Source organism: Neovison vison, chromosome X (genome assembly GCF_020171115.1).
Source record: "Neovison vison isolate M4711 chromosome X, ASM_NN_V1, whole genome shotgun sequence".
Taxonomy (NCBI): Eukaryota; Metazoa; Chordata; class Mammalia; order Carnivora; family Mustelidae; genus Neogale; species Neogale vison.
The window spans coordinates 16278157-16300816 of record NC_058105.1 but is presented as its reverse complement, the minus strand read 5'-3'; the positions used below and the strand labels follow the sequence as shown (position 1 = coordinate 16300816).

At 46.2% G+C, this 22660-nt stretch overlaps 2 protein-coding genes across 2 annotated transcripts; one reads left to right on the top strand and one right to left on the bottom strand.

The window, feature by feature from the left end:
* Positions 1-10331: 10331 nt before the first annotated feature.
* LOC122896307 (basic proline-rich protein-like) lies at positions 10332-11710 on the bottom strand. Its single transcript, XM_044234369.1, has one exon. The coding sequence runs from the start codon at positions 11697-11699 to the stop codon at positions 10983-10985; it is 717 nt and encodes a 238-aa protein (XP_044090304.1). The 5' UTR covers positions 11700-11710; the 3' UTR covers positions 10332-10982.
* Positions 11711-18927: 7217 nt separating this feature from the next.
* Positions 18928-19746, top strand: LOC122896351 (basic proline-rich protein-like). The gene has a single exon (XM_044234466.1). It carries the CDS (start codon positions 18939-18941, stop codon positions 19626-19628), a length of 690 nt encoding a protein of 229 aa, XP_044090401.1. The 5' UTR covers positions 18928-18938; the 3' UTR covers positions 19629-19746.
* The last annotated feature ends 2914 nt before the right edge of the window (positions 19747-22660 follow it).

Sequence of the window (22660 nt, the reverse complement as noted above, 5' to 3'; positions counted from 1 at the left end):
GTAGTGTATATCAGTTTTTCTTCAGTTAAAGAATTGTCTCCTAATTAGTAGATCTGTATATTCATCTGAGCACTTGCATAATTTTGGACTTATGAATTGTCCTAATAATTTCTTATACATCCCAAAATCTCTGTATGACATTATAATGTACAGACACAAGAGAGTGCTAGCAACAGAATTCACGTTTTTACAGCAACATGTTTGAAATTTGAAAGATTAGTATATTGCTGGTGAATTACATTGGTGCATTCAGCCTCTCTCATCTTTAGCACGTTATATATCTTAGTTGGTTAACACATGCTACAATGCCTGATATTGGTATAATGCTTTCACAATTCATTTGCCAATCTTCTCTACAAGACCTTGATTAATTGACTTTTCCACTCATTTGTAGGTCATTCACTTATCATTATTAAGTACTTCATGTGTCCCAGGCACCTTACTATGAACTATGGATACATTGCTGCAAAAGGACCGTCCAAGTTTTCCAGGAATTTAGAATCCAGTTGGATGTAGTGGAAAAGCATGTCTATGGCGTTTCAGTTTGGGATTTGGTTAAGAAGGGCTTCAGTCCATGCACAATCACACTAGCCGTATGACACAGGACAAATTTCATTACCTCCTTAAGCCATTGTTTTTTCCTATGAAAAGTAGGTGAAACAAAACTTATATATTGGGTTCCTTATGAGAATTCAGTGAGATAACAGATGTAGATATCTGAGCACTCAATAAATGCGACTTGCTATAACCATGATAAGAACAATCATTTGTATTATGTTTTTTTAGGGTATGATAATGACTTGGTGCTTGTATATGGCACAGTGGGACTCTAAGATAAAGAACATTATTTTAAAAGATTTATTTATTTTAGAGAGAGAGAAAGTGCAAGTGGGGGGAGGGACAGAGGGAGAGGGAAAGAGAGAGAATCCTCAAATAGATTCCCCATAAGTGTGGAGTCTGTGAGAGGGCTCAATCCCACAACCCCGAGATCATGACCTGAACTAAAACCAAGAGTTGGATGCTTAACTGACTGAGCTATCCAGGCACCACCGAAAAAAACCATTTAAATCTGCCCCAGTTGAGGCAGGGACCATCTCCATGGAGAAAGTAGTACATTCGTTGAGACTTGACTCAAATCTAAGAGGACCACCCGTCTCTGAGGATCTGAAGGATGAGACAGTGTGGTTAATATATAAAAGCCAGGAAACCTCTTGTATGCCACGCAAAGGCATATATCAATTACCGTGTAATCACTGGGAAACAATGGAAAGCTATTGACTGGAGCACTGATGGGATTATATGTGTGTTTTAATGTTCATCCTGGGGCTGACGTTGCACGTAGATCATGGAAGGGTGGAACATGGGTCAAGTCCAGCAAAGAGTGTTTTGTGGGTGAAAGCTATTGAGGTCTTCAAGACAAAGAGGATGGAAAGATAAAGGTTATATTGAGATTCATTAGAACTCTTAGGAATTAGTTGGGAAGTGGAAGTTGGGGAAAAGAGGAATCCGGGATGGGCTGAAGTCTCTGGCTTAGGAATTGGACCATTCTTGGATCTGACATGGGCCAGACTCTAGCTTCTTTATTCCTTTGCCCGGGATATTTTGTATTCTTTGTTTTCCCCTGATTTTTTAAAAGGATTTTATTTATTTTCTTGAGAGAGAGCACAAGCAGAGGGGAGGGGCAGAGGGAGAGGAAGAAGCAGACTCCCCGATGAGGAGGGAGCCTGAGGCAGGGCTTGACACAGGACTGGATCTGAGGACCCTGAGATCATGACCTGAGTCAGGTAGATGCTTAACCGACTGAGCCACCCAGGTGCCCCTGCTTTCCCATAATTTTCACCAGGCTAATAAGACTATTTCCTACTTGTTGGATCTGTTCATTTCATTCAGTTCTTCCTGAACCATCAAGTCTATTTTAGTGGCTATTTTAGCATCTCATAGGTCCTCAAACTTGCATATGGCACCATATTGAAATAGACAAATCTCATTAAATTGTGGATATTCAATCCATTTTGTGGCAGGGTTAAAAATCAACTTTATGGGTTTCTGTGGGGCTCAGTGGGTTAAAAACTCTGCCTTTGGCTCAGGTCATGATCTCAGGGTCCTGGGATCAAGCCCCACGTTGGGCTCTCTGCTCAGCAAGGAGCCTTCTTCCTCCTCCCCCTCTGCCTGCCTTTCTGCCTACTTGTGATCTCTCTCTCTCTCTGTGTGTCAAATAAATAAATAAAAATTTTAAAATATCAACTTTAGGGGCACCCGGTTGGCTCAGTGGGTTAAGTGTCTGACTCTTGAGCTCAGCTCAGGTCTTGATCTCACAGTTGTGCATTCAAGCCTCGAGTTGGGCTCCATGCTGGATGTGGAGCCTACTTAAAAATAAAATAAAAATAAAAATCAACTTTAAATTGAATTGTAATTTACATACAGTAAAATCACTCCTTTAAAGTATAGGTTTCAGGGGTGCCTGGGTGGCTCAGTTGGTTAAGCGTCTGTCTTCAGCTCAGGTCAGGATCCCAGGAGGCATCAAGCCAGAGTGTGGCCCCCTGCTCAGTGGGGAGTCTGCTTCTCCCTGTGCTCCCTGCTTGTGCTCTCTGTCTCTCTCTCTCAAATGAATAACTAAAAATCTTTAAAAAGATAAATGCAACTTTACAGTGTGTGCTGTTTTATGTACAGCTTCTGTAGGGGCCAAGGGCAGACCACCCACAATGTATGATGGCATACTGATTATTTTGAACTGAAGCTGCTGGGGAAGCAGCTAGTACAAAGACACTCAGACCCTCCTCCGTCCCCCGCCCCCGCAAAAGCAGGAAATCAGTCTCTTATATGAAAGTTACCCTTCCTGTACTAAGAAGTAAAAGGACATCCTTATCACCAGAGATAGGAAATTTACAGCCGAGAAGACTGCAAAAACAAACCCCATTGCTTTTTTATCTCCTGCCTTAGCCCAACTTTCCAACTAAAAACTCCCAAGCGTCCATTTCCATCACCCTGATAATTCCTCACAGATCTTTTGTCAGTTTGTAAAAACTGCCTGTGTTGGTCATTTCTTTAGGTCTCATTTTTCATGTGTGCGTAAGACAATTTGGGTTATTTTCTCCTGTGACTCTGTCCCATTTAAAAATAATTCTTGGGGGGCGCCTGGGTGGCTCAGTGGGTTAAGCCGCTGCCTTCGGCTCAGGTCATGATCTCAGGGTCCTGGGATCGAGGCCCGCATCGGGCTCTCTGCTCAGCAGGAAGCCTGCTTCCCTCTCTCTCTCTGCCTGCCTCTTTGCCTACTTGTGATTTCTCTCTGTCAAATAAATAAATAAAATCTTTAAAAAAAATAAATAAAATAAAAAATAAAAAAAAATAAAAAAATAAAAATAAAAATAATTCTTGGGGGCGCCTGGGTGGCTCAGTGGGTTAAGCCGCTGCCTTCGGCTCAGGTCATGATCTCAGTGTCCTGGTATCGAGTCCCGCATCGGGCTCTCTGCTCAGCGGGGAACCTGCTTCCCTCTCTCTCTCTCTGCCTGCCTCTCCGTCTACTTGTGATTTCTCTCTGTCAAATAAATAAATAAAATCTTTAAAAAAATAAAAAAAAATAAAAATAATTCTTGGGAGCACCTGAGTAGCTGAGTCAGTTAAGCACCCGACTTGATTTCAGCTCAGGTCATGATGTCGGGGAGGTGAGATGGAGCCCCAAGTCAAGGTCCACACCTGCTTAAGATCCTCTCTCCCCCTCTGCACTCCCCCCACCCCTGCTTGAAAATATAAATATAAATTTAATTTATATTAAATTTAATTCTTTTAGTCCAGCTGGACGTTTATGAGAGGTAGAGGGAGTATATTTCCTTCCCTATACTTCTCTCACCTCAGCATAATGTTTTTATTTTTTTTATTTTTATTTTTTCAATTTATTTTCAGAAAAACAGTATTCATTATTTTTGCACCACACCCAGTGCTCCATGCAATCCGTGCCCTCTATAATACCCACCACCTGGTACCCCAACCTCCCACACCCCTATTTTTAAATTCATCTGTGTTAGAGCACGAGTCAGTTGTTCATTCCTTATTGTTGCTAGGCGGTATTTCATTCAACACATGGACGTACCATATTTGTCTTCTTGATTAATCTGTTTGATGAAAATGTGGGTAGTTTCAACTTTGAGGCACTATAAATAAAGCTACTATGAAAATAATTATGCAAGTCTTTATTTGAGCATATGTTTTCATTTCTAGGGCAAATACCCAGAAGTCGAATTTCTAAATTATATGGTTGGCATATATTTAACTTTGTGAGAAAGTGCCAAACTGTTTCCTTAGATGGTTTTACAATTACACATTCCTGCCAGCAATATATGAAAGGTCCATTTCCTCCACATACACACCCACACTTGGTATTGTCATTATTTTAATGTACTTTTAATTATTTTTAAATTTTTAAAAGATTTTATTTATTTGAGAGAGAGAGAGTGAGAGAGAGAGAGAGAATGAGAAGGGAGAAAGTCAGAGGGAGAAGCAGACTCCCCATGGAGCTGGGAGTCCAATGTGGGACTCCATCCCAGGACTCCGGGATTATGACCTGAGCCGAGGCCGTTGCTTAAACAACAGAGCCATCTAGGCAGCCCCTGTTTTTAATTTTTTTTTAAAAAGAGAGAGAAAGAGAGCGAGTGGGAGGTAGAGGCAGGGGGTGAAGGATAAGGAGAGAAGCAGACTCCCTACCAAGGGTGGAGCCTTTCCTGGGGCTTGATCTCACCACGCTGAGATCATGACCTGAGCTGAAGGCAGACGCTTAGCCAACGGAGCCACCCAGGCGCCCCAGTAGTTCTTTATATATAGTATGTAACACCCCTTTGCCAGGTTGATTGATCGATTGATTAGGTACATGTATTTTATTTTTTAAAAAAGATTTTATTTATTTATTTATTTATTTGAGAGAGAGAGAGAGAGAGCGAGAGCACACAAGCAGAGGGAGAAGGACAAGCAGACTCCCCACTGAGTGGGGAGCCCAATGTGGGGCTCGATCCCAGGACCTGTAGATCATGACCTGAGCCAAACACAGACACTTAGCCATCTAAGCCACCCAGGCACCCCAGATACATGTATTTTAAATACTTTATCTAGGCCTGTACCTTGCTCTTCAATTTTCTGAAAGCTATGTCTGGAAATGCAAAGTTTTTTATTGTTTATATGACATCCAATTCACAATTTTTGACTTTCATGATTTGAGATCCTCTGTAAAGCAGATGCCAAGATAGAATTAGACATTCAAGAGGATTACTGGGAGAAACAACCTGTGGAGGATAAAGAAATAGTGGAGATGAAAGGCCAGGAAAACTCTGTATTCTACGCCTGAAACTAATAGAACACTGTATGTTAGCTAGCTGGAATGAAAATAAAAACTTAAACAATGAAAAAACAAACCAGGTTTCAAAATAGTATTGCTTCACCCTATAGGATTTAATTATTTTGGATGAAGTTAATAAATTTAAGAAGCAATTATTTTTACTAATGGATCTTCTGTATTTGAGAATAAAAAAGGAGTGTAAAGGGGGAAAAAAAAGAAGAAGGGCATCTACCTGGCTGAGAGAAAAACCTAGAAGATGTAGATTAGCGCTGGAATTGGTCTCAGGACCACAAGGGATTCCTCTTCCTCCTCCTCCACTATCTATTCTAAAATTCCATCATTTTCAGATACCCCCTTGCAGGTCTTGCTTATCTGGTAGTAAACTTTCTTTATCCATTCACCTATCGATGGGTATTAGGTTGTTTTTCCTATCTTGGCTATTATAACAAATACTGAAATGGGGCACCTGGCTGGCTCAGTTGGTAGGGCACGTGACTCTTGATCTCAGGGTTGTAAGTTCAAGTCCCACACTGGGTGCAGAGATCACTTAGAAATAAAAGTAAAAAATAAAAATAAAATAAAAAGAAGCTTTTTGGTTTGATGAAGTCCCACTTGTTTATTTTTGTTTTTGTTACCTGTGCTTCTGGTGTCATATCCAAAATAATCATTGCCAAGACCGAAGTCAAGGAGCGTTCCCCCTGCATGTTCCTGTAAGAGATCTGTCAAGTTTTCCAGTAGGTTTTGTGTTAAGTGTTCTTAACACACACACACACACACACACACACACACACACACACACACACATTAAGGGTGGTGGGAAGAAAGACTGGGAGGTGATGGATATGTATGTCTATGGCTTCAGTGACGGTGATGGTTTTACAAATGCATACTTATCTCCCAAATCTCTGAGTTGTATACAGTAACTATATATAGCTTTCTATGTACATATCATATCTCAATAAATTAACCAAAGGGTCATCTGGCTTGCTCAGTCAGAAGAGTACACAACTCTTGATCTCCAGATTGTGAGTTCGAAACTCATGCTGGGTACAGAGATTACTTAAAAAAAAACAAAGAAAGAGAAACCCAAAAGCTCCCGTGGTCCCCTCCCCCACTGCCCAGCACTGTGTGAGGATACAGAAAGAAGGCAGCCATTTGCAAGCAAAGAAATGTGTCCTTACCGAACACTGAATCGGCCAGCACCTTGATCTTGGACTTCCCAACCTCCAGAACTGAGCAATAAATGTTTGTTTTTAAAGCCACCCAGTCCATGCTATTTGTTATTATAGCCTGAACTAAAGTGACTGATAATGGGTGTGAGGATTCTTTCTGGAGGTGATGAAGACGATCTAAAATGAGATTATGGTGATGCTTGTGGAATTCTGTAACTGACCAAAAAACCATTGATTTGTATATTTTAATTGGGTGAATTTTATGGTATATAAATGACATGTCAAGAAAGCTGTTAAAAATCACTGGAAAAAAAAAAAAGCTGTTAAAAATCAAAATGGCCCCAGGCCAGACGGCATGTGGGTTCCTCGCATGGATCCCTGGTGTCTTCAGTGCCACTCTTCGCTCTGCCACTCTGTAGCTGTAGGACCTCAGGCAAATGAATCGGCCATGCCAAGCCTCAGTTTTCTCAACTGTAAACGGTGCTTACCTCACGGGAGATATTGAGGATTAAATAAGAGCAGCTGTGTAAATGTCCAGGGACAGGGCACCTGGGTGGCTCAATGGGTTAAGGCCTCTGCCTTCAGCTCGGGTCATGATCCCAGGGTTCTGGGATGGAGCCCCGGACCGAGCCCCGTATGGGGCTCTCTGCTCGGCGGGGAGCCTGCTTCCTCCTCTCTCTCTGCCTGCCTCTCTGCCTACTTGTGATCTCTCTCTGTCAGGTAAATGAATAAAATCTTAAAAAAAAATGTCTGGGGACATAGGAAGTGCTCAAACATCTCCAGCTCTTTTGTTAGTATCAAGGCCTTAATCTCTAATTCAAGAACATCTTTTCCATTTTAGTATATGTGGGGCTGAAGCGAGCACAAGGACATCTTTTCAATGAAATAATGTCGGCCTTGTGAAAACTGAAAACATGCGATAGACTTAAGAGGTTAATTTGTTGAAATAGAGTAAGAAGTGCTATTTTTCTGGACATCAACCAGGCTCGTACCTAAATTAACATTTGTATTACTGCATTCCTTTCTCCACACCGTTTAAATGATTCTTTGACCTAGCTCTGTCATTCTGCTGATTTCCTGAATAATCAATCAAATGAGACTTTGACAGTCATTCATCGCCAAGCTGTGTGAGAATTCTGGTTGTAACAATTTGAGAATCGTACTTTCAAGCCACTTACTACACAAGTTCTCTGTACCAGGATTGCCCTGCAACCCAAGATCTCAGGACACTAAATCAAAGGCTACTTTGTCCCCTCTGTGTCTACATTATTAAATTTTTTAGCCATGTGAGTAATAAAATTTGTGTAGTGTTATCTTAATTACAGACTTCATGTCAATATTGGCTCCAGCCTCCCCCTCCCCCCAAGAAAGGTTAATTGCCTTTTCTCTCTCATGCCCCCTTTTAAACTAAAAAAAAAAAATCAGTCTGGAGACCCTGGTTGGCTCAGTAGGTTAAGCAGTTGCCTTCAGCACAGGTCATGATCCCAGCGACCTGGGATCCAGCCCCACATTGGCTCTCTGCTCAGTGGGGAGTCTTTTTCTCCCTCTGCTGCCACTCCTCCTGCTCCTGCCCTCCTGCTTGTGCGGGCACTATCTGTCTCTGACAATTAAATAAGTGAAATATTTTTTTAAAAAATCAGTCTTTATGTTTCTCCCTCCCTTGGTGTTCGCTTTTGAGGTGGGGACTCATGGTGGAGGCAGAGATGAAATTGCTGAGAATGGGGTGCCTAGGTGGATCAGTGGATTAAAGCCTCTGCCTTCTGCTCAGTTCTTGATCCCAGGGTCCTCAGATCGAGCCCCGTGTTGGGCTCTCTGCTCAGCCTGGAGCCTGCTTCCCCACCCCTCTCTCTCTGCCTGCCTCTCTACCTATTTGTGATCTCTGTCAAATAAATAAATAAGACCTTTTAAAAAATTGCCGAGGATGCTAGGAGGGAAACAAACCGAGGACAGCTGTTAGGAGTGAGGTGACAACATCATCTGTGCCAAATGTGTGTTCCCCTCCCAAATCCATGTTGGAGCCAATGTGATGGTATTTGGACGGAGGGCACTGGTGGACCTTATTAGGTGTGGATTAGGTCACGAAACCAGAGCCACCGTGGTGGGATTAGTGCCCTTGTAAGAGGAAGAGACCAGAACTCTCTATCTACCTCTTAAGACCATGAGAGGAAACTGCAAAAAAGCAGCCATTTGCAAACCTGGAAGTGAGCCTTCACAAGACACCTAATGTATCTGTACCTTGACCTTGCCTTTCCCAGCCTCCAGAACCGTGAGAAAAAAATGTTCTTTTGTTGAGGGCACCCAAGCGGGTGTGTTTTACTACAGCAGTCTGAAGGGAGACACTAATGAGAAAGAGCCTGCTTTCTCCCCTTACAAATTCCATTTCTTCCTTCTCTCCCTTTATAGAATCTTGTGAAAATGCTAAGGATTGATTCGTGAGAACTATTGACCATCTCCCAGACATTTTTATCACAGTAAAGGATTGGGGATGGTAAAACAAGTGTAGACGGGGGCGCCTGGGTGGCTCAGTGGTTTAAGCCTCTGCCTTCAGCTCGGGTCATGATCTCAGGGTCCTGGGATGGAGCCCCACATCGGGCTCTCTGCTCAGCAGGAAGCCTGCTTCCCTCCCTCTCTCTCTCTCTCTGCCTGCCTCTCTGCCTACTTGTGATCTCTCTCTGTCTATCAAATAAATAAATAAAAATCTTAAAAAAAAACAAACAAGTGTAGACGAAGGAACAATCCTGAAGAGTCACGCTGGCAGGAGGGAGAAAACTGCAGGGCATTTTTGTTGGGAGGTGGGGGGGCGCTGACATCATTCAAAATATACCTGGAAGTCTCCGCTCTCCTACCTCCATCTATAGGCAGGGGGACAGACAGAGTAGGGAGAATGCTAGACCGATTCCATAAAATGTTTCCAAACACTTTCCAAACCACTTCAGCAGAATCTCTTTAAAACCGAACAGTAAATATACTTAAAACGATCATCTTTATACTTTAAAGATACTATAAATATACTTTAAAAGATACTATAAATATACTTTAAACGATCAGGCCAACTGTCAGCACCTTGAATTTGAAGCTCATAATTAGCCTGCTTTCAATTATTTAAAGAATGCTGTGAATTTTAAAAACTTCATTTCGTTAAGCTACTCCAATTTTTTGCCAGACTTCAAGACTTTGTCTTATTACAGGCCAAACTGCAAGTTAATGGTGGTTTCTCTATTTGGAGGAACAAAAAAAACAGTCAAGGCATGTGATACAGGTAATGTGCCTCCAGCTCCACGTACAGTCCTGTGAATCATAACAAATGAATGGCAAATGCTTACCTGTTCAAATGAGGAAAGAGATGGAGAGAGGAATAAGAAGTAAAACCAACCAACCAACCAACCAACCAACCAACCAACCAACCAACCAACCACTGGTGTGATTATTCTACTATCTGTGTTCTGGAAAATCACCAAAACTTGGAAATGAGACAAAAAGTTGATGGCACAACCTTTAAACACCACACCACGGTACTGCATATAAGCCCACCTATGGGTCATCTGACACAGGATATTTAATTTTGATTGGACAATTGGTAAGGGAACACAAGCTTTTTAGAGTATTATAAAGTTATACTGTGGATAAACAAGGAGCAATGAGGGATGCCAGGGGGCTCAGTTGATTAAGTGTTTGCCTTTGGCTCAGGTCATGATCCCAGGTCCAGTGGCTTCCCCCTCAGCAGAGAACCTGCTTTTCCTTCTGCCTGACCCTCCCCCTGCTTGTGCGCCCTCCTGCTCCCTGACAAATTAATGAATAAAATCTTTTTTTAAAAAAAGGAGCAATGACTTCCTTTCTGCTTATTAGGTAAGTTTATACATTTATTGTTCTATAGGTCATCAACCAACTTTGTACATAAACAAACTCATCTGTGCATGCTTCTCTCCCTACCCCCAGTCCCCACATAATGAAGGTTCTATAAATGGTTTTTAAAGCACCTATATCATTCTGCTGGTTTCCTGGAAAATGGGTTAACTAAAACTTTGACATGTTTCATCATCTATGTGGGACGCATGGTCTTTGACAATTTGGGTACATTCAAGTGACTTTTTGGAAATGAGAAAACCTTTTCAGAGTAACCTCCTGGATGACTTCTCACAGTGCCTCAGGCAAAATAAAGATCCATTTCTTAAGAGGCTTGGAACAATCCTAACTGGTTCAAAGGAGTCATCATCTGGGACTGACCAGTTGCCAGTGGGGTTTCCATCCCCGACCACCAGAGGATTCTAACGTTGATGTTTTATATGCAAAAATCAACAAAGAGAAGAGTGTCTCTAATATTACTCATGGAATTGACAGGGAAAGCTCTTCTGAACAAGACATGGACCCCTTTACAGAAACAGGGAAGGAGGAGTGCCATATTTACTGAGACATTTCTTTTTTAATAGCGTTACTGAAAAGAAAGAAAAGACATATGTCCAGGTAGTGTTGAGGAGTTGTGCAGAATGTCAGAGTAATATGCTGGCGAAAAAACACCTAAGAAAATAATGCGAACTGAGAAGAGAACTGGGTTCTGGGCAAAACGACCAGGTCCACGGGAGAAAGAAAACGAGCGGCTGGAGCTGGCTGCCAGGCACCCCTGGGACCTGGCCGCCATCTGGCAGGAGCAGAAGAGGTCTCTGGGAGGAGGGGGCGACGGGTCCCGCCGCAGGTGAGAGGCCGGCCCGCCCCTCGGGGGCGGGGGACGCGGTGGGTGGCGAGCTGCTGGAGTCACTGTCCAGGGGCCGCGGCCGGCTCAGACACTTCGTGGCTGAGCCCACATCGCTGGGGCCCCAGGCCGTCGAGGGCGCGCGCGGGACCGCGGTGGACGGCGGTGGCAGCGCGGGTGTCCGGGCGGCGCGCTGCAGGCCTGGCGGTCGGTCTGGCGGAGGCGGCCCGCGGCGGCCGGGCGCTGGGTGGTCTGGCGGGTGTGTCACGGGAGCCCGGCCCGCAGCTGGAGCGCGGGCCCCAGTCCAAGTGCCCGCGGGAGGGGCCCGGCTGGCCGCACAGGGCGGCGGCGCGCTCCGGAGCCAGGCCCAGAGGCAGCGGCGGGGACCCGGAGCGCTATTCCTGGAACAAAGGCAAGCACTATGCGGGAGGGGACAGCAGCGCGGGGGAGAGCGCGGCCACTCGAGCGCGGCGAAGGTGGGGGGCGGGAGGCGCGGCGGGGCGACGCCCGCGGCCATCTGGGCTGCGGCGGCGGCGGCGGCGGGCGCTGCGGACCCTCCCCCGAGCACCCGCCCCCAGGCCCGAGGGGCTCCCGGCCTAGAAGTCCTCGTCCTCCACCCAGCCAAACACCCGCTTCATCTCGGCCAGGAAGCCCCGGTAATCATTGAGGAGGGGGCTCTCCTTCCTGATGTAGGGGATCACCCACTGCAGGGCCGGCCCGGTCAGGCGGGTGATGAGGAACGTCACCTTCAGGGCGTCGCTGGAGAACAGGGTCTCGTCCACCAACATGTAGGCGCCCGTCTGCACGATGAACTCCGGCAGCCGGTCGGTGTCGCCGTCAAACGTCTCGGGGAAGGGAATCGGGTTCCTCCACCGCCGGGTCTGGGGCCGCAGGGGCAGGGCCAGGAGGGCCTTGATCAGCTGCACCCTGCCGTCCATCGCGCCGCGCTCGCGCTGGCTGGACACTGATGGGCGGGGCTGGCCGCTGTGGGCGGGGAGACGTGGCGGGAAGCGCGTGTGCGCGGAGGCGGGCACGGGTCCGGGGGCGTGGCCTATATGGGCTCCGCCCACTGGCACGAGTGGTCGCTAGAGCGCAGGCGCGATCGCGGGGGCGGTGCGCTTGTATGGGAGCGAACGCGGGAGCGTCGTGCCCAATGTCCGCTCCAGGAGGTGGGGTCAGATTTGAGGGGCGGGTCCGTGGGTACGTGGAGGGTGGGCGGCCTGTGAGGGGCGGAGCCAGAGGAGGATCCCAGGACCCTAGGTCTTCAGAGATGAGGGCGGAGCCCGGTGCACTTGTAGAAGGGAGGGCCAAATACTTAGGGTTTTTTGGTTTTTTTTACATGGTTTTAAGATTTATCTTTATTTTTTAAAGATTAATTAATTAATTAATTTTAATAAACATATAATTTATTTTTATCCCCAGAGGTACAGGTTTGTGAATCGCCAGGTCTACACATTTCACAGCATTCATCATAGCACACACCCTCCCCAATGTCCATATCCCCACCACCCTCTCCCGTCTCCCCTCCCCCCAGCAACCCTCAGTCTGTTTTTGAGATTGAGTCTTTTGTGGTTTGTCTCCCTCCCGATCCCATCTTCTTTCATTTTTTCTTTTCCTACCCACCAAACCCCCGACATTGCATCTCCACTTCCTCATATCAGGGAGATCATATGATAGCTGTCTTTCTCCGATTGACTTATTTCGCTAAGCATAATACCTTCTAGTTCCATCCACATCGTCACTAATGGCAAGATTTCATTTCTTTTGATGGCTGCATAGTATTCCACTGTATATATATACCACATCTTCTCTATCCATTCATCTGTTGATGAACATCTAGGTTCTTTCCATAGTTTGGCTATTGTGGACATTGCTGCTATAATCATTCGGGTGCACATGCCCCTTCGGAGCACCACCTTTGCATCTTTAGGATATATACCCAGTAGTGCAATCGCTGGGTCATAGGGTAGCCCTATTTTCAGTTTTTTGAGGAACCTCCACACTGTTTTCCAGAATGATTGCACCAGCTTGCATTCCCACCAACAGTGTTGGAGGGTTCCCCTCTCTTCACATCCTCGCCAGTGTATAGATGGGATACAGTCCTGCATCGAGCTCCTTGCTCAGTGGAGAGCCTGCTCCTTCTGCCTGCCTCTTCCCCTGCTTGTGCGCTCATTCTCTGTGTCAAATAAATAAAAATCTTGTTTTTAAAAAAAGTGTACACTAAAAACTACAGAACATTCCTGAGATAAATTACAGCCAATCTGAGTAATGGAGAGGTACATGTTCATGCATTGAAAGGGTCAATGTTGTTAAGATACTAATTCTCCCCAAATTGATCTATAAATGCAAAGCCCCAGCAAGAAAAAATTTAATATGTAAAATAACTGATTCTAAAATTCATTTGGAAATGAGAAAGACATGCAATGGCAAAACTGTATGAAAAAAAAAACTTGAAGGATTAGTGCTATTTGATTTCAAGATTTGTGATAAAGCTACAATAATTAAGACAGTATAGTATTGTCATAAGATAGGTTAATGGAAGAGAATATGTAATCTAGAAATAGACCCACACTTATATGGACAGCTGAGTTCTGGCAAAGGTGTAAATGCAATTAGGTGGAAAAATAGTCCTTTCAACAATGATACAGGAACAATTAAATTCCATTTACAAAAAAATACATTGCAGGGGCGCCTGGGTGGCTCAGTTGGTTGAGCATCTAATTCTTGGTTTTGGGTCAGGTCATGATCTCAGGTCCTAGGATCAAGCCCTGCATCAGGCTCCCCACTCAGCAGGGAGTCTGATTGTCCCTCTCCCTCTGCTTCTTCCCCTGCATGTGCTCTCTCTGTGTCTCTCTCAAATAAATAAATAAAATCTTTTTAAAAATTAACAAAAAATGGGGCGCCTGGGTGGTTCAGTGGGTTGAGCCTCTGCCTTCGGCACAGGTCATGATCTCAGGTCCTGGGATGGAGACCCGCATCAGGCTCTCTGCTCAGTGGGGAGCCTGCTTCCCCCTCTTTCTCTGCCTACCTCGCTGCCTACTTGTGATCTGTCACATAAACAAACAAACTCTTTTTAAAAAATAGCACAAAATGTCTCATAGTTCCAGTGGTAAAACCTAAAGTTACAAAACTAGGAGAGAACAAGAAAAAGCAAGTGCAATCTCAAATTAAGTGAGAATTTCTTAATTATGACAGCAAAAACAATGCAAAAAAGGCAAATTAGGTAAACTGGACTTCATCAAATTAAAAACCTGGTGTTCTTCAAAAAACACTTTTAAGAGAATGAAAAGAAAAAGCAGAGGCTAGTGGAAAATATTTATAAATCACATATTTGATTAATACTTGAATACAGGAGGAGTGCCTGGGTGACTTAGTAGGTTAAGTGTCTGCCTTTGGCTTGGGTCATGATCATAGGGTCCTGGGATAGAGCCTTGCATCAAGCCCCATATTGAACCCTGTATGGAGCCCCCACATTGGGCTCCCTGCCCAGCAGGGAGTCTGCTTCTCCTTCTGCCCCTCCCCCCACTAGTGTGCTCTCTCTCTCTCTCTAAAATAAATATAATCCTAAAAAAAAAGACCTGGGGTGCCTGGTAGTGCAGTTGGTTAAGAATCTGCAATTGTTGGTGATGAAACATGGGGGGAAGGGGGTAGGAGAAGAATAAATGAAACAAGATGGGATTGGGAGGGAGACAAATCATAAGTGACTCTTAATCTCACAAAACAAACTGAGGGTTGCTGGGGGGAGGGGGGTTGGGAGAAGGGGGTGGGGTTGTGGACATTGGGGAGGGTATGTGCCATGGTGAGTGCTGTGAAGTGTGTAAACCTGGCGATTCACAGACCGGTACCCCTGGGGATAAAAATATATTATATGTTTATAAAAAATAAAATTAAAAAAAAGAAAAAGAATCTGCCTTTGTCTCAGGTCATGATCTCAAGGTCCTGGGATCAAATCCCACACCAGGCTCCCTGATCAGCAAGGACCTGCTTCTCCCTCTTCCTCTGCCTGCCGCTCCCCCTGCTTGTGTTCTCTCTCTCACTCTCTGTCAAATAAATAAAGTGTTTAAAAAAAACCCTGAATAGGGCACCTGGGTGGCTCAGTGGGTTAAAGCCTCTGCTTCGGCTCAGGTCATGATCCTAGGGTCCTGGGATCAAACCCCACATTAGGCTCTCCACTCCGCGGAGAACCTGCTTTCTCCTCTCACTCCCTGCCTGCCTCTCTGCCTACTTGTGATCTGTCTGTCAAATAAATAAATAAAATCTTTTTTTAAAATATAAATAAATAAATAAATAAATAAATAATTTTAAAACCCTGAATACAGGATGGAGATAGATAGATAGATAGATATCTCAACAGTCAACAATAAAAAAGCAAACAACCCAATTAAAAGTGGACAATATATTTGAACAAACACTTCATAAAAGAAGAGATATGTATGGCAAATAAGCACACCCCAAAAAGATGTTTAATATCATTAATAATTAGGGAATTGCAAACTAAAACCATGATGAGTAACCACTTCATACCTGTTAGACCGGCTAAAGTAAAAACAAAACAGAACAAACCAAAATTGACAATACTAAGTGTCATTGAGTTTGAAGAGCAAATTAATCTCATACATTGCCAGTGGCAATACAGAATAGGAGAGCTGCTTTGAAAAATATTATTGGCATCTCATTAGATTCCTTCCTGCAACTTTGCAGACTATAATTCCCCTTCTCCAGAAATAACCAGTATTGTGATTCTTTTTTTTAAAGATTTTATTTATTTATTTGAAAGACAGAGATCAAAAGTAGGCAGAGAGGCAGACAGAGAGAGAGGAAGGGAAGCAGGATCCCTGCTGAGCAGAGAGCCTGATGTGGGGCTTGATCCCAGAACTCTGGGATCATGACCTGAGCTGAAGGCAAAGGCTTTAACCCACTGAACCACCCAGGTGCCCCTAGTATTGTGAATTCTACAAGCATTTAATTTTGCCCATTCTTGACATTAATATAAAAAGGAATCATAAACTTCTATACTTTCTTGTGGTCACTTCTTGTACTGAATGTATTTTCTGTAGCAGTCATCGATATTGCTGTACTAGTAGTCCCTTTTTAAATATCGTCTAAGAGGGGCACCTGGGTGGCTCAGTGGGTTAAAGCCTCTGTCTTCAGCTAGGGTCATGGTCCCAGGGTCCTGGGATCCAGCCCCACATTGGCCTCTTTGCTCCATGGGGAGCCTGCTTCCTCCTCTCTCTCTCTGTCTGCCTCTCTGCTTACTTGTGATCTCTGTCTGTCAAATAAATAAATAAAAATAAATAAATAAATACTGTCTAGAATTCCACTGTATGAATATACCACAATATATTTGTCTGTTTGTCTAATCTAGTAATATATTAAAAAATAATACACTAAAATTAAATGAGGTTTATCTCAGGAATGCAAGGTTGTCTTCTTAATTGAAAATCAAACATGTATTTTGCTATACTAACCAAGAATAAGAATGTAGTCTACAGAACAATGATCCCTCAAAGATGTGTGCTTCCTAATCCCCACAACCTGTGAATATACAGGGACAGGGAATTAAAGTTGCAGATGAATTAGGGTTTCAAATCAGTTTATCTTAAAATAGTGAGATTATCCTGGATTATCTAGGCAGGTAAACTCTTAAAAGTAGAAGAGGGATGAAGAAAAGTGGGTTAAAGAAATACCATGTGAGATACGCAGAGCCCACTCACCACTATTGATTTCTAAGAAGGAAGGGGGCCAGTAGCCCAGAAAGGAAGTACCAGGATTTTTGTTTGAAAAGATCCATACCAATCTTCTAGCCTACGGAACTGTAAGATGATAAATTTGTGATAATCTGTGATAAATATGTGGTAATTTCTTAAGACCGCAATAGAAAACTAATACAGGGGGGAAAATCTAGGGCGCCTGGCTGGCTCAGTCAGTAGGGTATGTGACATTTCATCTCTTGGGTTTGTAAATTCCACCCCCACCTTGGGTGTAGAGAATACTTAAAAAAAAATGTTTAAGGGGAGTTCCCCGGGGTGGCTCAGTAGGTTAAGCATCTGGCTCTTGATTTCTGCTCAGGTCATGATCTTCCAGTCCTGGGATCCAGCCACGCTAGGCTCTGCACTCAGTGTGTAGTTGGCCCCAGAGTCTCTCTTCCTCTGCCTCTCATTCACTCTCTCGTTTCCTGTCCCTCTAAATAAATAAAATCTTTAAAAATAAATAGATTAAAAACAAATAAGCAAATAATTATTTTTAAAAAGAGAGGCGGTGGCTCAGTCTGTTAAGCATCTGAATCTTGATTTTGCCTCAGGTCATGATCTCAGGATTGTGAGATTGAGCCCCCGTCGGGGTCTGGGTCTGCGCTTGGCATAGAGCCTGCTTAAGATTCTCTCTATCCTGCTTTTGCCCCTTCGTTACCCTCTCTCTCCTTCTCTTAAAAAAAAAAGAAAGACAGAAATCCATGTGATCATCCCAAGAAAAACTGAAAATATATTTGATATCTTTCATTTCCTACTGTTAAAGAATAGATAAAATTCATGGAGAGCATCTTGGGATTTTTGGAGGCAAAAAATACATTTAGTTGCACTGGTAGAACGCTTTAATTGAAGTCTGTATGGATGCAGGCAGAAGTCATACTACATAGCTCCTCAGAACCTGTAACACAGCAGGTCAAACAAGTAATCATGGTACACATCATTAGTAATAACATATATTGACATTAACAGTCAACGTAATTTGAGAGACAAAAGTATTGAGAGACAATACTTTTTGGAGAGACAAACTATCTTTTAAGTGACAAAAATAAGCAAAGGCAAAGGGACATTTCGCAAAATCATTCACTTATAATATCCCAAGGTGTCATCATTGAAGCTGGGCTAAGAAAACGCAAGGACAGGTGCACAGCCTGCCCAGAGGATGTACATAGGCGCACTCAGCTCTTTCACACAGGGACTTTCCCCACTCCACGTGCAGCCGACTCCGCCCTCACCACGAAGATTCGCGTCTAGGCTCCGCCCATGGCCCCGCCCTTCGCCTACTGCCCTCCTGGGGAACCTGAGTCCCGCCCCTGCACTCTGACCTCCCCTCCGCTTGCTCGCCTTATGCCGGCCCCTCCCCAGTCAAGCCAAGCCCCAGGGCGCCCACGCTGTTTCGCGCCTGCGCACCACCCTGTGTCATGCCTCCGTCCTAGCGACTACACAGTCTGGTGGGCGGAGCCTCGTAGGCCACGCCCCCGGGCCCGGGCCCGCCTCCGCGCACACGCACTTCCCACTATGCCTCCCCGCCCACCGCGGCCAGCCCCGCCCAGCAGTGTCCAGCCAGCGCGAGCGCGGCGCGATGGACGGCAGGGTGCAGCTGATCAAGGCCCTCCTGGCCCTGCCCCTGCGGCCCCAGACCCGGCGGTGGAGGAACCCGATTCCCTTCCCCGAGACGTTTGACGGCGACACCGACCGGCTGCCGGAGTTCATCGTGCAGACGGGCGCCTACATGTTGGTGGACGAGACCCTGTTCTCCAGCGACGCCCTGAAGGTGACGTTCCTCATCACCCGCCTGACCGGGCCGGCCCTGCAGTGGGTGATCCCCTACATCAGGAAGGAGAGCCCCCTCCTCAATGATTACCGGGGCTTCCTGGCCGAGATGAAGCGGGTGTTTGGCTGGGTGGAGGACGAGGACTTCTAGGCCGGGAGCCCCTCGGGCCTGGGGGCGGGTGCTCGGGGGAGGGTCCGCAGCGCCCGCCGCCGCCGCCGCCGCCGCCGCCGCAGCCCAGATGGCCGCGGGCGTCGCCCCGCCGCGCCTCCCGCCCCCCACCTTCGCCGCGCTCGAGTGGCCGCGCTCTCCCCCGCGCTGCTGTCCCCTCCCGCGTAGTGCTTGCCTTTGTTCCAGGAATAGCGCTCCGGGTCCCCGCCGCTGCCGCTGGGCCTGGCTCCGGAGCGCGCCGCCGCCCTGTGCGGCCAGCCGGGCCCCTCCCGTGGGCACTTGGACTGGGGCCCGCGCTCCAGCTGCGGGCCGGGCTCCCGTGACACACCCGCCAGACCACCCAGCGCCCGGCCGCCGCGGGCCGCCTCCGCCAGACCGACCGCCAGGCCTGCAGCGCGCCGCCCGGACACCCGCGCTGCCACCGCCGTCCACCGCGGTCCCGCGCGCGCCCTCGACGGCCTGGGGCCCCAGCGATGTGGGCTCAGCCACGAAGTGTCTGATCCGGCCGCGGCCCCTGGACAGTGACTCCAGCAGCTCGCCACCCACCGCGTCCCCCGCCCCCGAGGGGCGGGCCGGCCTCTCACCTGCGGCGGGACCCGTCGCCCCCTCCTCCCAGAGACCTCTTCTGCTCCTGCCAGATGGCGGCCAGGTCCCAGGGGTGCCTGGCAGCCAGCTCCAGCCGCTCGTTTTCTTTCTCCCGTGGACCTGGTCGTTTTGCCCAGAACCCAGTTCTCTTCTCAGTTCGCAGCTGTCTCTCTGAGGTGTGCCTTTTGTCCCACACAGTAGTTAAGCCCCGCACTCTGCCCAGCTCTTCTACACTACCTGGACAAACGTCTTCCCCTTCTTTTCAATAAATGTCAGACGCTATTAAAAAGAAACTGAGTCTCGGTGAATGGGGCACCCCTGCCTCCCCGGGCCGGTGCGCGGTGCGCGGGGTCCGTGGGTGTCGTTGAGCAGGCGTGTCCCCTGCCGCTCTGTGGCTGAGGTTGACTCTGACGTGGTGAATCACAGCAGGGGGTCGTGTGGTGGTCCTGGGGACGCGCTCCCCATCCGCCGTCGTTCGGGCCCACGTGCTGACCCTTCCAATCCAGTCAGCTCCATGCCCCTCAGGAAGTGGACCTCCATCTGAGTTTGGCCAAGGGGGTATCAGGAAAAGGCCGCTGGGAGGCTTCTGGAAAACATCTCCTCCTTCCAAAAAGCCGCTTGAAGGCGCAGCACCTTTCTGTGACAAATCAGGAATCCCACACATACGTTGCTGAACACCCGTCAAATTTTATTTAATGCATTATTCAGGGACTCAGCAGAGTGACAGGTTCTTTAGTAAACGCATTTACATGTATAAAGCCTTGATTGTGTGAGTAGAGGAGAAGGGAATGCAGAAGTGTGATTGTTAATTTAGCACAAACCTGGCTGATGAACTACAGGACAATAAAATGCAAGTTTCTCTTTTCCTGAGAAAAGCCTCAGCTAGCTCTGCTGTGGCTGGAAAAGTTAGATATCCCCTTAGAGTCCGAGAAAAGGCTGGGAACCTTAGTGCTATGAGGCAGCACTAAGTCATTTCTGCCTCATTTCTAATTGGTGATTTTTCAAGAACATGGAAAGGAATTCATCGTACCAGTGGTTTTTTTCCTTTTTCACTTTTCCCCTTCTCTCCATCTGTCTTTTTTTTTTTTTAAGATTTTTGTTTGTTTATTTGACAGAGACAGCGAGAGAACACAAGCAGGGGGAGTGTGAGAGAGAGAAGAAGGCTCCCTGTTGAGCGGGGAGCCTGATGCAGAACTCAATCCCAGGACCTTGGGTTCATGACCTGAGCCGAAGGCAGAGGCTTAACGACTGAGCCACCCAGGCGCACCTCTCTGTTTTTTTGAACAGGTAAACTTTTGCCATATGTGTGTGGTTGTTCATAGGCTGTATGTGGAGCCAGAGGAACATCTCTCTTATGTATGTGATAGTGTTTTCCTTCCAAGAAATCATGGAAGCATCATTTACTTTCAGTTTGGCTTGTAATAAATCAAAGTCTTGCAATCAGAGGTTATTTTTTAGTTACTTATAAAATAAAGTTGTCACGGTTCACAGAGTTCTTAATACCACTGAGAGCTGGCTAATTATGAGGTCCCAAGTCGAGGTGCTAGCTGTTGGCTTTCCTGCATGAGTTTCAAGGATGACTGTGTTCAGCACATTCACTGTTTGGTTATAAACATAGACCCTACTTATTTGGTTTGGAAAGTGTTTGGAAACAGTTTATAATCGGTCTAGCATATTCACTTTGATCTGTGTCCACCTGGCTGGAGAATAGGTAGAATGGGCAGGGAATTCTGGGTATCCTTCAAACAATGTCCAAAGCACCCTGCAGTTTTCCTCTTCCTGCCAGGGTGGCTGTGTTAGGGATCATACCTTCATCTACTCCAGTTGTATCATCTCCAGTCATCTTTCGTGCTGAAAATGTCTCTGAGACGGTTTAGTATGCAAGAATGAATCATGCACACTTTTGCAAGAGTCCCTAAAGGGACAAAGGAATGGCATTTGTAAGGAAGGAAGGGGGTTCTTTCTCTTCACTTTGTCATCTGACCACTCTGCCTTATAGCTGTCATTCTGTTTCCCTGACCTCCTCCTAACACTTGACTCAATTTCCACAGAGAAGCCTTACCTTAGAAGGAGGTAAGAAGAAAGAGGGAGTGATGGATTGACAAAAGGGAAGATGACTATAAGAGGGGCAAGAGAAATGCCTGCCTTTTATTTATTTATTGTTGGTGGTTGGGGCCAATAATGACTTAAAACCTGTCATTAGGACATGACACAAATTTCGTGATGAATCCACAAAAATTTAAAATGGGAACAAAGGGAGCTTTGGGTGATTCCATGTCCTGAGTCTTGGTCCCAGGGGAATCATAGTAGAACATAGTCGTGAAATGGCTTACTCTTCCCTTAGCCCCAGAGTGCTGAGTGTATCCCGGTATCCAGAGGCAGCCCTAGGGCAGAGACAGAGTAGGAAGGGAATTCTAAATGGACCCTTCGTGAGTATCGCTGATCTATCTGTCCACCAGAGACTTGGAGCCTAAGGGGCAAGCAGAGGCAGTTCCAGAAACCGGAGGCGCGTTGAAGCTCCCTCCAGGAGCATATGCAATGGTCTGGCGCCCTGCTTGCTTTTTCAGGGGTTGAGATACTGCTATGTCTTCCATCATGGAGCCACTGGAACTACTTAGGTACTTCATCAAGCTGTTCTGAGCAGTAATAAGTCTAAAATGAAATCCCACATCTGTGCCTGGGTGGCTCAGTTGGTTGGGCGGCTGCCTTCGGCTCGGGTCAGGATCCTGGAGTCGTGGATGGAGTCCCATGTCGGGCTTTCCCGTTCAGACCCGCTCCCTTCTCATGTGTGCGTGCACTCTCTATCAAATAAATAAATAAATCTTTTTTAAAAAAGTAAAATAAAATGGAGTCCCACATCTCATGGAACCAGGTGGGGAAAGGACAGAGATCAATCAAAATACTCTCAATGAAGGGCACCTGGCTGGCTCAGTGCATTAAGCCTCTGCCTTCAGCTCAGGTCATGATCCCAGGGTCCTGGGATAGAGCCTCACATGGAGCTCTGCTCAGCGGGGAGCCAGCTTACCCTTCTCTCTCTGCCTGCCTCTCTGCCTACTTGTGATCTCTCTCTCTCTGTCAAGTAAATAAATAAAATATATATTTTTAAAAACCCCTTACTCAATGAAATAGAATAAAGCCCCTCATGATCTCAAAGTATTTAATGGCCTGAGGAAACGGTCACGACTGAACAGCAAGGGGAAAAACCAG

What these genes read in the sequence shown, in the direction of transcription:
- LOC122896307 (XM_044234369.1), bottom strand. Translation starts at nt 11,699, where the DNA reads ATGGCCGCGGGCGTCGCCCCGCCGCGCCTCCCGCCCCCCACCTTCGCC.
- LOC122896351 (XM_044234466.1), top strand. Translation starts at nt 18,939, where the DNA reads ATGGCCGCGGGCGTCGCCCCGCCGCGCCTCCCGCCCCCCACCTTCGCC.